At 38.1% G+C, this 12,642-nt stretch overlaps 1 protein-coding gene and 1 pseudogene across 1 annotated transcript; one reads left to right on the top strand and one right to left on the bottom strand.

The window, feature by feature from the left end:
* The first annotated feature begins 3,044 nt into the window (after window positions 1-3,044).
* On the top strand, window positions 3,045-5,207 carry LOC147291906 (subtilisin-like protease SBT4.4 pseudogene; annotated as a pseudogene).
* A 1,568-nt stretch (window positions 5,208-6,775) lies between these two features.
* On the bottom strand, window positions 6,776-10,654 carry LOC147291905 (protein NRT1/ PTR FAMILY 5.4-like). The gene is made up of 6 exons (XM_086237762.1): window positions 10,528-10,654; window positions 10,199-10,416; window positions 9,782-10,033; window positions 9,123-9,403; window positions 7,446-8,317; window positions 6,776-6,911 (listed from the first exon to the last, which is right to left on the bottom strand). The coding sequence occupies exons 1-5, from the start codon at window positions 10,643-10,645 to the stop codon at window positions 7,462-7,464; spliced, it is 1,725 nt and encodes a 574-aa protein (XP_086093888.1). The 5' UTR covers window positions 10,646-10,654; the 3' UTR covers window positions 6,776-6,911; window positions 7,446-7,461.
* Window positions 10,655-12,642: the final 1,988 nt, after the last annotated feature.

The following is a 12,642-nucleotide window of genomic DNA, read 5'->3' as shown; positions in this document are numbered from 1 at the left end:
TACTCACGACCCATCACTTGTCAGTCACTCAAACCATACTAGCATTTCCTTATTAATTAATTTGATCGTTTTGTATAATAACTGCCTAATCATCATTCACTAACCTCGACAATGAACACTCCTTTCTCTAATTCATCGATTATCCTCAAAGCAATTCTATAATTCCCAATTAATTCCTTAGCCTCAAATCCTCATCAATTCCTTCTCATAATCTAAATCCTATACTTAGTCTCCTCTAACATAAAGCATCAATTCACACAAACCGACGATTTATTAACGGTACTCTACATTAAAAGTCTGATACGTTTCACTCACACTTTAACTACGTAAAAGACCGAAATACCCTTCACGGTGCCATTACTCGGATACCAAATCCGGCAGCATAACGGCATCGTGAATGAGATTTCCCGAGCCCAAGTACCTGTTAAGACCAGACAACCAACTTAAATATATATACCAAATTCACAACTAGTTGCTTAACATCCAAAACGGGCGGCCGCCACCACACACAGTGGCTGCCCGACCTTAAACAACACGGAGATTTCACAGAACTCGCCAAACAACCTCCAAGGATCTCCTAGAAGTTCAATGTGGGCACCGTGAGCCAAACGACCGCTGACCCGCCGCCACCAGTGGCGGAGGCAGTGGTGGCAGCGGCGACAGATCCTAAAAAGATTATTGTTTTTCGACTAAAAATCAACCCCAAACAGCCTAGGCACTTCAATTGGACGAAAAACAACTCAGAAATTATTCAAACATGCTCAATTCAAGATAAACCCGAAATGGGTACAAGCCCTAAAATTTCAAATCTTTAGATTCTCAAAATTGACACGCAATAACAAGGGGGAGGAAAGCCCATACCTAGAGGATCATTTCTCGTAACTGGATCGATGGCCAATTATCGCCGGAAACACCGGAATCGGCGGCGGAAGCCGGCGGCTGGCTTGGCTTCCTGAGCTCATTGCTCCGTCGTGGAGCCTCGTATGGATGAACGGAGACCATGGTTGAACCCACCATGACGAGGGCAACAAAGCCCAGTAGGTCCGGCCATCCAATTTCTGCCGGAACAGTGGAATCACGGTGGTGCAGCCGCAACCCTTGTGGCGTCGAATCGTCGTCGTGGAGCGTCACCGTCGTGAGGGAAGGTCATGGGCAGACTCGCCGTGGCCTGGGGAAGAGAACCCAGGTGGTCCGGCGCCGCAACTCCGTCGAAAAACACAGATCGCCGGCGGGGTGGCTCGGCCCTGTTTTGTGTCGTTTCTCCGTCGTGGGTGATCGGCCGGTGGAATGGAGTCCATAGGGAGAGAGAGAGGAGGGAGGCGATGGCGGCAGGCCAAAACCCGAGCCCAGCCGCCGTCGGACGCGCCGTCACGCGCCGGTGACAGGCGCGGCGAGGGTGAGGGGCGAGAGAGACTGGCACGGGGGAGAGGAGAGAGAGAGTGCGGGGAGAGAGATGTATATAATGAGAGAGAGAATATTCTAGAAAGAAAGAGAAACTTCTAGAAAAATTAAATTTTTAAACCCAATTTGTCCATTTTACGAAATTGCCCCTCGCTTCAAACGCCCATATCTTTCAAACCGTAACTCTGATTGACGCGTGCCGCGTGTCTACGAACTCGTGGACTCGAGACCTTTTCAACGTGCCCAAAGTCAAAGACGAAAGTCCATTATTTTTAAAAGTCAACTTTGGGTCGGGTCGTTACATATAATTAGTATTATTATAATTAAATCGAAAAATGAACCGAAGATATACTGAAAATAAACCGAAACTAAACTGAAAGTATTAGAAACAAAAAAAACCGAACTAAAAAATACCGAAATTTTTTTTTTGGTTTTGGTAAGCCCCATTACCTAACCCAAACGACCAATGGGCAACCCTACGCTAAACAGTGAGGAGAGTGCATCTTTGATCTTTAGGATTGAAAAATAAATAACCAACTTGGATCAGTCTTGCACAAAATCGTAATATAAGCAAAATACACAAGAAATTTCATGTCATACTGTAACAATGTTAATGTTGTATTGGTTGAATAGGGTGATATCTTAATGATTTTCGAATGTAAATTTGGCTGATATTTCATGAGTTGTTGTGATTTTTAATTGATATTAGCAACATAGTAAGGATTTAATTAGTTGTAAGGCTTTTTATCACCAATGGCCCCTACCCTATGCCTTGATCATCAACGTGACCCCTAACCTTTCAATTCGATCAATGTGGTCCACAAACTTTTTCTTCGCACATCAATGTGGCCCCCACGTCCAATTAGGTTAGGAATTCCATTAAATATGGTCACGTAAAGCACATGTGCATGACCAACTTAATTTATAAGAGCACATCCGTTAAACCCAACTATGTATGTGCCCTTAAGGGTTGGGTTTGATAGAAATCCGTCAACTTTTTAAGGGCAAATCCGTTTCATATTTGATAGGAAGGTCTCTCTTTGCGTTGTTTCGAGCATGATTTATGAAAGGAACAAAAAGAACAAAATGAAAAGTTATTAATACTATGAAGATCATAAACTTTAAAATCACATTCCTATAACATAAATTATTATCGTGAGGATTTAAAATTATTGGGGATATTCATTAAATGAGATTTGAAGAAAGGAGAGAAAAGGAGAGCGAGAAAAAAGGACGGGAGAGAAAGGAGAAAAAATCATTTCTTAGCTTTAATTCCGACCTGAATAATTTCTAAATTTCTTGAAAAAAACCTTGAATTTGCTTACTTTTGAGTACAAATGAATTCAGTAATGAAGGACTATGGAGCTGGTAAAAACAGAAGGACCAAGGATATTTGTATTTTTTTTTCATCCAACATTCAAAGACATGTAGAGACTTTAATAATGAATCCCATGTAATGAAACAAAATCTTGATGTTTATCTGTAATAATGAATCCCAGATCCTTGTCTGCAATTCAAAAAATTAATGCACCAAAAAGGAAGAAAAGAAACTCTTGATGCTTATTAATGGAGATGAGATTTTGTTCCCTGAAGTCCCAGTATAAAATACTCTTCACCAGTTAAGTTTTTCAGCATCTAAAACAATGGCTAAGCATGGAGCACTCCTGTTTTCTTATGCTCTCCTCCCGGTTCTCATAATCACTATGAGCTTATTGTGCAAAGCCATTGATCATGAAGATAGAAAGGTTCATATTGTGTACTTGGGATCACTTCCTGATGGTGATCTGTACTCACCATTGTCTCACCACCTTGGTCTACTACAACGAATCGTCGAGAGCAGTTCTGCTGCAAATCTGTTGGTAAGAAGTTACAAGAGGAGTTTCAATGGATTTGTTGCAAGGCTCACCGACAATGAAAGAGAAAAGCTTGCTAACATGAAGGAAGTGGTCTCTGTCTTTCCAAGCACAACTTACCAACTTCACACAACAAGATCTTGGGACTTTATGGGCTTCAAACATCAGAAAGTCGTTCGAAATTCCATTTTCGAGAGTGATGTTATTGTTGGTGTGATTGACAGTGGAATTTGGCCTGAATCGGACAGCTTCAAAGACGGAGGTTTTGGTCCTGCTCCCAAGAAGTGGAAAGGTGTTTGTAATGGTGGCAAAAATTTCACTTGCAACAACAAGATCATTGGAGCTCGGTTTTACTCATCATCAGAATCTGCAAGGGATGGAAAAGGTCATGGAACCCACACTGCCTCAACGGCAGCAGGGAACGCTGTAAAGGATGCGAGCTTCTATGGACTAGCACAAGGTACTGCAAGAGGAGGAGTTCCCTCTGCGAGAATTGCTGCATATAATGTCTGCAAAGTTAGCGGGTGCAAAGCAGAGGATATCTTGGCTGCTTTTGATGATGCTATTGCTGATGGAGTTGACATCATTACAATTTCACTTGGAGGCCGTTCTGAAATTCCAATTGATCAAGATGTTATAGCAATTGGTGCGTTTCATGCAATGGAGAGAGGGGTACTAACCTCTCACTCTGCAGGCAACGAGGGTCCAAGAAGTCATACTGTAGGAAGTGGAGTACCATGGATACTTTCAGTTGCAGCAAGTAGCATAGATCGCCGTATTATTGACAGGGTTGTTCTTGGAAATGGAAAGACACTAGTTGGGAATTCGGTGAACTCTTTCACATCGAATGAAACGAGTTATCCGCTGATAGATGGAAAAGACTGTCTTGGTCTGGATAGTCATAAAGTCAAGGGAAAGATTGTGTTATGTGATCAAGTCTATGGATATCTTGCGGCCCATTATAATAATGCCACTGGTTCAATTTTAAAGAATGGACTTCAACCAGCTGATGTTTCTCTTGTTCTCCCACTACCTGCATTAGTGTTAAACGACCTAGACTATAATGTGGTTCAGTCCTACAAGAAATCTACTCAAGATCCTCGAGCGCGCATATTCAAAAGTGAAATCATAAAAGATCCTTCTGCACCTATTGTTGCTTCCTTCTCGTCCCGTGGACCGAGTGTAATTTTCCCTGAAATTATTAAGCCAGATATAAGTGCCCCAGGGGTTGATATTTTGGCTGCATATTCACCGGTTGCTACTGTCTCAAGTAGCTATATTGACAAGAGGCGTGTAAAATACAATATATTGTCTGGAACCTCCATGGCTTGCCCCCACGCTGCTGGTATAGCTGCATATGTTAAAGAATTCCACCCTGATTGGTCTCCAGCAGCCATCAAATCAGCTATCATGACCACAGCATGGTCCATGAATGATACCAACACTTCCCCTGGTGAATTTGCTTATGGATCTGGACATATTGATCCAGTAAAAGCTATAAACCCGGGGCTTCTGTATGATTCTTCTAAAGAAGATTACATAAAGTTGCTCTGCATGGTGTTTGATCAGACCAAAGTTAGACTTATATCAGGAGACAACAGCACTTGCCCCACAGTCTCTGACAAAGGATCGCCAAAGGATCACAATTACCCTTCACTGGCAGCTAACGTTTTAGGTGTGAAATCTTTTTCGGTTACATTTCATAGAAGAGTTAAAAATGTTGGCCTTGCAAACTCCACTTACAAGGCCAAAATCTTGCCAAATTCAAAGGTTAGCATCAGTGTGGTGCCTGATGTTCTTTCCTTCAAGTCCTTGAATGAGGAGAAAACCTTCGATGTCACCGTTGTTGGAAAAGGTTTGCCAGGTGAATCACATGTGTCTGCGTCGCTGGTTTGGTCAGATGAAACTCATACCGTTAGAAGTCCAATTCTCATAAACATTGTACCAACTTAATCACAATGCACATAAACAGTGTACCCATTTGACAAAATGGTTAGTTAAGTTTCTGAAATAAATAGAGTCAAACCTTGCAGCCTTAATGTTATGGAAATAGTGGGCAGTGGTCTTGGATTTAATGTGGAAGAGGAAATGTTTAGAGACTTTGTGCATTGTTGAATCTGTGTAACATAAATCACTGTGTGGTGTTTTAGGCTCTGATGCTGCGATGAAGAATTCAAAGCTTATTCACAGCAGACAGAAATGCAAAAGAAATTCTTTAATTTCGTGAATAAAATCCAATTCTATCAGGAATAAGCTCCTCTTTGTTTTTTAATATAGCAGAGAGTCTAAAGGATAGGCTGTTACCAGCTTCCAGAAGTTTTTTCTACGGGAGTCACAAGTTTACAGTTCAAGAATTTGAGTTTGGGGTTGAGGTTGAAAGAAACTTATAATTAGAGATAGCTTTTTCAGGACCATTGCATAAAATTTTGGATAGAAAAATAAAATTATGCCATTGAAAGTAACTTATCAAAATCAACAGAGGCTGATGAGAATTTGACCAGAGATCAAGGGGATTTGCTTAAGAATTGGCATAACACAAAACCATGGAGATCATAAACAATATTTGATTAAGGATTCTTTGACTAATTTTGTACTTAGTTCCCTCGATCGATATACATATCTCATGGTCGATCTTTGTTGCCATATTCATGTACCAACGTATATAAATGATATTACAGGCTACAAGCTTCTCCAGTTTTTTGAGAGAGACCTCGAGCATGCATATTAAGAAGGGAAGTCATAAAAGGTCCTTCAGCCCCTATTGTTGTTTCCTTCTCTTCACGTGGACCGAGTGTAATTTTCACTGAAATTATTAAGCCGGATGTAAGTGCCCAGGAGTCGATATTTTGGCTGCATATCCGGAGAGTGTTCAATTTAATGACAGCAGTGACTAGAGGTCTGTTTAGTAATGTTTTCATTTTTGGTTTTCAGTCTTTCTTTTGTTAAAGAGATTGAGAGAAAATATATGGGAGAAATATAGGGCAAAGGAGAGAGAAATATGAGAGACGAGAGATGAAAGAAGTGATGAAGAAATGAAGGAGAATGCATAAAACAAATTCATAATGTTTTAGCTTTCATTTCATAGACATTTTTTCCTATCCACTTACATTTATTATCTCCTCCCTCACTATCCTCTCAGCTTTTCTCCTTGATCTTTGATCAAAAACAATAACTAAAAGCAAAAATGTTAGCAAATGGGCCCTAAATTATTTACTGCAGTGGGGGAATCCAATTTTCTTCTTGTATGTAAGTTGTAATGATCCTTTGAAACAGGCATATGCTAATTTCAAGAAGTGGGTCTTGAATTTATGAAGAAGAGGAAATGTTTGAGAGACTTTGTCCATTCTTGGATCTGTGTAACATGGATCATTGTGAGGTGTTTTAGACTCTGATACCGTGATGAAGAATTCAAAGATTATCCATTGCAGACAAAAATTCAAAAGCAATTCTTTCATTACTTGAATAAAATCCAATACAATCAGGAATAAAATCCTCTTCTTTGTGCAGTAGAGAGGCTGCAATACAGTTGTAGATGGGTATGATTAAAAATTTGCCAATGGTGGGTTAATACAAAAAATTCTAGAACTGTTAACTTGTCAGAAGCTGAGCTGAAGAATCTGGAGGATAAGTTTCAGGAAGCTTTTTCTTCTGGATTCTCTGTTTTACCATACAAGGATGATGAACAAATTTAAGTCATTGAAAGAAACTTACAAAATCAAATAATCCAACAAAAAAAGCAAAGGCTGATTAGAATTTGCCCTGAGATCAAGAGTATTTGATTAAGGATTGTCATAACCATGGGGATCAAAATCAAATTAATTTGATTAAAGATCCTTGGATTAATTTTGGACTGATTTATCTTTCTTTCCCTTGATATTATTTGAACTATTTCCCTGTATGTATTTGTTACTATGTCAATGGACCAACATATACAAAGACAGCTTATCATTTTCTCATGTTTTGTGAGTACAAACCAAACAGTTTGGTTCCTAAATTTTTTATAGCTGAATCCAGATGTGTGAAATATGTTGGAAGAGATGTAAAGAGGCAGAGAGGCTTCTACCATATTCTACAAAAGCCGTTATATATAAAACACAAAATGAGCACAAGCATCTTAATTTCTGTACCACTTCTGTATGGGAAGACCTTAATTATAAGGAACTATATTGCAAGAAAGGCCATTAGCATTACCTCTTGATCATGCAGGTTAAGTCAGCTCTGTCTCCTTATTTGTTTCTTCTGCTTCAAATTGTTTGTACACAAAACCTCTGGCGATCCACATGTAAACGCACAGATTTAAAGTGCTCAAAGCTGCAATTACCCAATAAAAGTAATCGAGATGGGCGCGATTGATGTTGTCACTTAGCCATTTTTCACCATACTTTGAGCTAATTTCTTGCACCACAGTTATTATACCACTGCTTACGAAGTTTCCAACGCCAACGACGCTGAGGTATGATGCTGCTCCCATGCTTCTCATTGCCTCCGGCATTTGATCATAGAACAATTCTTGGATTCCAACAAATGTAAATGCATCGGATAAACCACATATCATGTACTGTGGAATTAACCACCACACTCTCATTGGTACTATTGCTTTGGGGTTGTCCAGGAGGTTGTGGTCTCTTACAATGCTGACCCTTTTGGCTTCTACCAGAGCTGACACAGCCATACTGATTATTGATAGAAATAGGCCTGTCCCCATTCTTTGTAGGATGGTGATGCCTGAGGAGTGTCCGGTGAACTTTCGAGCTGTTGGGACAAAAACACGGTCATAGATTGGAATGACAACTATAATTGTGAGGCCGACGAAGATTTGAAGTGATGCTTGGGGAAACTTAAAGTTTGCACCGATTGATCGGATCATTGTGCTTCCTTGCTTGGTGAAGAAGGTCTGAACAAGGGATTGGACTACAGCAAACATTAAGCAACACATCCATATGGGAAAGAGGCGTAGGAGGAGCTTTACTTGTTCTACTTCATTTAGTGAGCATAATCTCCAAGGATTTCTGGTCTGGCTTGAAGCATCCAGGTGGTCAATCATCATTGCCTTGTCCAAACATCTAAAGACAAATCATAGCAGCAAAGGGAAGGGAAACAGATCATAAATAAACATCTAAGAAAAAAAAGGTACACAATCAAAACTAGTAAGACAAATCATGTTGGTCTTATATGTTAATGATGTAAATAAAAATATAAGAGAAAAACTATTTGTACCACATTTAGTAACCTTGTCACTTATAGAAGTGTAACCTGTTACCCCTTATCACCTCCCATCACATTCCTTGTTTAACTCCCATCACATCCCTTAATTCCCTTGTGTATATATATACCTTACCTAGCTATATATGAACTCTTGTGTAAATGCAGGTCTTTGCACCCTATGAAATATACTAAATGAGATTCCAATGTTCATATTTTATCATGAGTTCATGCCCCATCTGTATAAATAGACCTCGCCTCTATGATTCAGCTTATAATGGCAGATTCACATGCACCATTAGTTATCAATTGACCCCATAAAGTTAATTTTTTTCTCATTAAATTTAAGGTATAATCCCTAATATCTTTAAATTTTCTTCAAGAGATTCAAAAAGACTTTTCCCCCACAAATGCAAATATGGTCTAAATAGCAACACTCAAAATTTAGATATTAGTATAAAGTTAGGGAGAAGCTATGACGCATGCTGACATAAAGTTCAATTTCAATTTACATAATCTTAAAAAAAAAAAAAAAAAAACATATTATAATATAACCAAAAGTATGTGGTAGTGGCAGTGGACAAGTTATACTTATGCAGTGTTATGTATATAAACATTATACAAAGATAAGATAAGGCTTGGATTATGGTGGCCTGTTATCATTACCTGAATTGATTGGTATGTACCAAGGTCCTAGTCGAAGTAAGGTGTTGACTCTTGTCTTGGACATATTCATTGTCATCTCTATAATTCACACCCAAATCATCAGTTGTCGCATTCACACGCCTCTTCCTTGCTGCCGCTACAAGCACTTGAGCCACCATGGTGAAGGGACTGCCCAGCGGTCCCTGCTTTCTGTACCTCTTGGCACCCAACAGAAACAGACCCAATGCCACCGCCATTGCCCCTGTCATTATTCCAAACCCTGCTGCCCACCCAACATTATCCTACATGCAACACAAACCACATTCACACACACATTTTGGGATTTGGGTTTTTCAGCATTCCAATATTCTCACTAAAGCAATGTGTAGGTGGGCCAAAACAGCTTCTCTCTATCTATAGGTGCAGTCAATAGTGCTAGTGGGACGCACAAATAATTGTGTATCCAACACTCTTCTTGTGATAGTCCCACACATATAGAAAGTTGGACAAAATTATTTCCAATAAACCATTGAACTAAACACTAAGGCTGAAAGGAATTTGAATTTGATGTGGCTGAAGTTTCAGAAAAAAAGAAAAAAGAAAAAAAAAAGAGAAACATTTGTGTGTGTAAATATGAAGACTGGCTAACTTTATGTATTTTAGGGAAGAAGTGTATTGACCTGCACATATATGACTACCAAAATGGCAGTGGAGGCGCCTACTATAATCCCCAAGTACCACCAGTTGAAGAATGAGCTCTTAGCCTTTCTCTGTTCCGGCGAGTCCTCGCCAAACTGGTCCGCCGCGAAGGTTTGTACACATGGTTTGTGCCCACCTAGGCCAATTGACAATATGTAAAGCGATACAAAGAACATTGTGCTCCGGACATGCAGTGGAATAATTGAAACTGTTATGGTTAACATAATCATTCCCTGCGTAGACATGCAAAGTTAGAGTAATATTAGATGTATCACATTTTCTATACTGCGTGTCACACTTATTTATTTCTATTAGAGATGTGGTATGTAGAGTTTTATTGACATCCGGATTTGAAATTAGAAGGTTAATTAATTAATGAGGTATGAGTTTGTACTGACCATACAATAAATGATGGAGGCGATAAAGATGGTGTTGAATCGACCAAGAAAGGCATCAGCTATGAAGGCTCCGAGGATTGGGAGCAGAGATGAGACACCAACCCAAGTGTTGACATTCTTTGCAGCAGAGGGGATGGATTGGTGGAGTTCATTTGTGAGGTATGTGATGAGGTTACCAGCCATGCCATAGTAAGCAAATCTCTCTGCCATTTCAACAACTGCAAAAACAAGCAAAACCAAATAAAGTAGAAAAAACAAATTTAAGAGACTAATTCATTAAACAATTCTAAGAAGATGGAGAAGTAGCTAGAGATGAGGAAGAAGCTTACAGATGATGAAAATGGCAGCACTCCAGCCACCTCTGGAACTGGAAGGTTCTTGTTGGCTCATGTTCTTCTCAGTATCTTCATGGACACTTACTGGGTGTTCAGAGCCAGAGCTATCCATAGAGAATTGGTGAATAAATTTGGTCTGGCTTTAGTGTAGTGTTTGAGAGCCAATTTTGTGTGTTTGTAAACTTTTGTCAAACATTGATGTAAGAGAGTTGTCTTTTTATTAGTTGCTTGCGCAAGATATATAAGCAACATAAATATATATATAGGCGTAAAATTGAAACTATTAAAATATGTAATTGTGATAGAATAAATAGACAAATATAGTGATTCCGCAAACACTTAAAATAATGGTTCTTTAACTTAATGGGTAAATGATTTATGATTTATCTAATTTTTTGTAAGGATGATTCGTATATATAGATTTAGAAAACAAACAGTTTCGATCATTAAATTACAATGCGGAATGGGTCTCATAAGTCACACTTTATCATGTTTAAGATGATGTATACTTCAACAGAAAGGGCCATGTATATATATGTATATTGAGGTATTTAATTCTATTAAAAATAGATAGACAAACACAATTTTTGTTAAACACTGAGGCTCTGTTTGGTCCGAAGAATGAAACTCTTAGGAAATTAATTCCTAAGCATCTTCTAAGGGGAAGGAAATACAATATTCTCATATATCTCTATATTTGGTAATATTGAGAAGTAACTAGGAAATATTTTTTATATTTTTTTTCTCATATTTGATTTGTGCAATAATAGGAAATAAATAGTGTTCAATTTTTAACTTTTAATAGAGGTAATTTAGTCTTGAAAAGTCATAATTAATGTTTTCCCATAAAAAAAGAAAAATGAATTCCGAGTTGACTAGAGGGCTTTAATTTTTCTTTTTTCGGGAAATCACTTTCTTATGAAGCAGAAATTATTTTCTCAATGCTAGCTGCACTAGCTTATCAAACATATGAATAAAATTATTTTCTTTTCAAACTTTTAATTCGTGAACCGTGACTTACAATAATAAGTATTTAATTAAATGGTTAAACGGTTAACTTTTTCGAAGACAATCCATAAATAAAGACAGAAAAGTGAATAGTTCGCATCAATAAACTAGATAAAGAGTGAGACCTCGTAACGTATCCTTCAAATAACGGCTCGATAGTCGAATCTTTTTATATACATGCACACAGCTGGTTTTGCTTGGATATATATTTGGCCTTCAATTATCTGGGTTTAATTATAACACACTAATGTAAAGTAGGCACTTCATAGATTGAATTCACTGAAACACCTAAGAGGAACAAATAAAGAGGGGAGGAGAAGATGACAAGTTGCCATTTTACTTGGAAAGTGCAGGCATGTAAGAGACGTGGAAGTTTGAGGTTTTGCTGTTAATGGAGATCGGGTAGAAAAAAGAAATGTACCAGTGGATATATCCTTTAATAGTGCTATATGTATTTTTAAAGTTGGAGCTAGGCTATCATTAGAAATAGGCATTGATGAGTGCATGTCCAAAGGATAAGGCATAGATTATAGAAATCTGTCCTACCTCATCAAGTTCGAATGTGTATGCATTTGATCTATTAAAAGTACATTAACAAAGGGACTCGTGGCATTCTATTTTTTGTAAACTTTATATTGGGTAAATCATTAGACTCAATCTATAAATCTAAGACCTAGAACTTCATGACTCTCACAATTACTTAAGATGAAAATTCAATTAATCATAAAATGCATACCTTGATCCATGAGACTCGGTATTTAAATGCGGAATAACAATTGACGACGAGTTGCTCTCAAAATCCTGAGAACTGAAATTCATGCTTCTCTCCCTTATTCTATAAATCAATTTCTTAAAGTGTATTTTGTGTGTCTGTAGGTTTAAAATGGAATAAGCCTACATATTTATAGGAAGAGAGATGACCAAATTTCCCATTATAATCTCTTTAATCTCTACCGTCCATCATAGTAGATATAAACTAGAAAACTAACCAAAATCATTTTATTATTACGACTATATCAATTATAATCCTTATTAGATTGGGATTGTTATATGAACCACAATTAATAGGGTACTTACTTGTCGAGCAAGCAATTAATTCCA

Source organism: Dryas octopetala, chromosome 3 (genome assembly GCF_963921425.1).
Source record: "Dryas octopetala chromosome 3, drDryOcto1.1, whole genome shotgun sequence".
Classification (NCBI taxonomy): domain Eukaryota; kingdom Viridiplantae; phylum Streptophyta; class Magnoliopsida; order Rosales; family Rosaceae; genus Dryas; species Dryas octopetala.
The sequence above is the reverse complement of the archived record's forward strand: the minus strand, read 5'-3'. Positions and strand labels throughout refer to the sequence as shown.

Coding starts and splice junctions, on each gene's coding strand:
- LOC147291905 (XM_086237762.1), bottom strand. CDS start 10,645: ATGGATAGCTCTGGCTCTGAACACCCAGTAAGTGTCCATGAAGATACT. Junction 9,404..9,781: donor TGGTAGTCATATATGTGCAG/GTCAATACACTT, acceptor TGTTGCATGTAG/GATAATGTTGGGTGGGCAGC. Junction 8,318..9,122: donor GTACATACCAATCAATTCAG/GTAATGATAACA, acceptor ATTTGTCTTTAG/ATGTTTGGACAAGGCAATGA.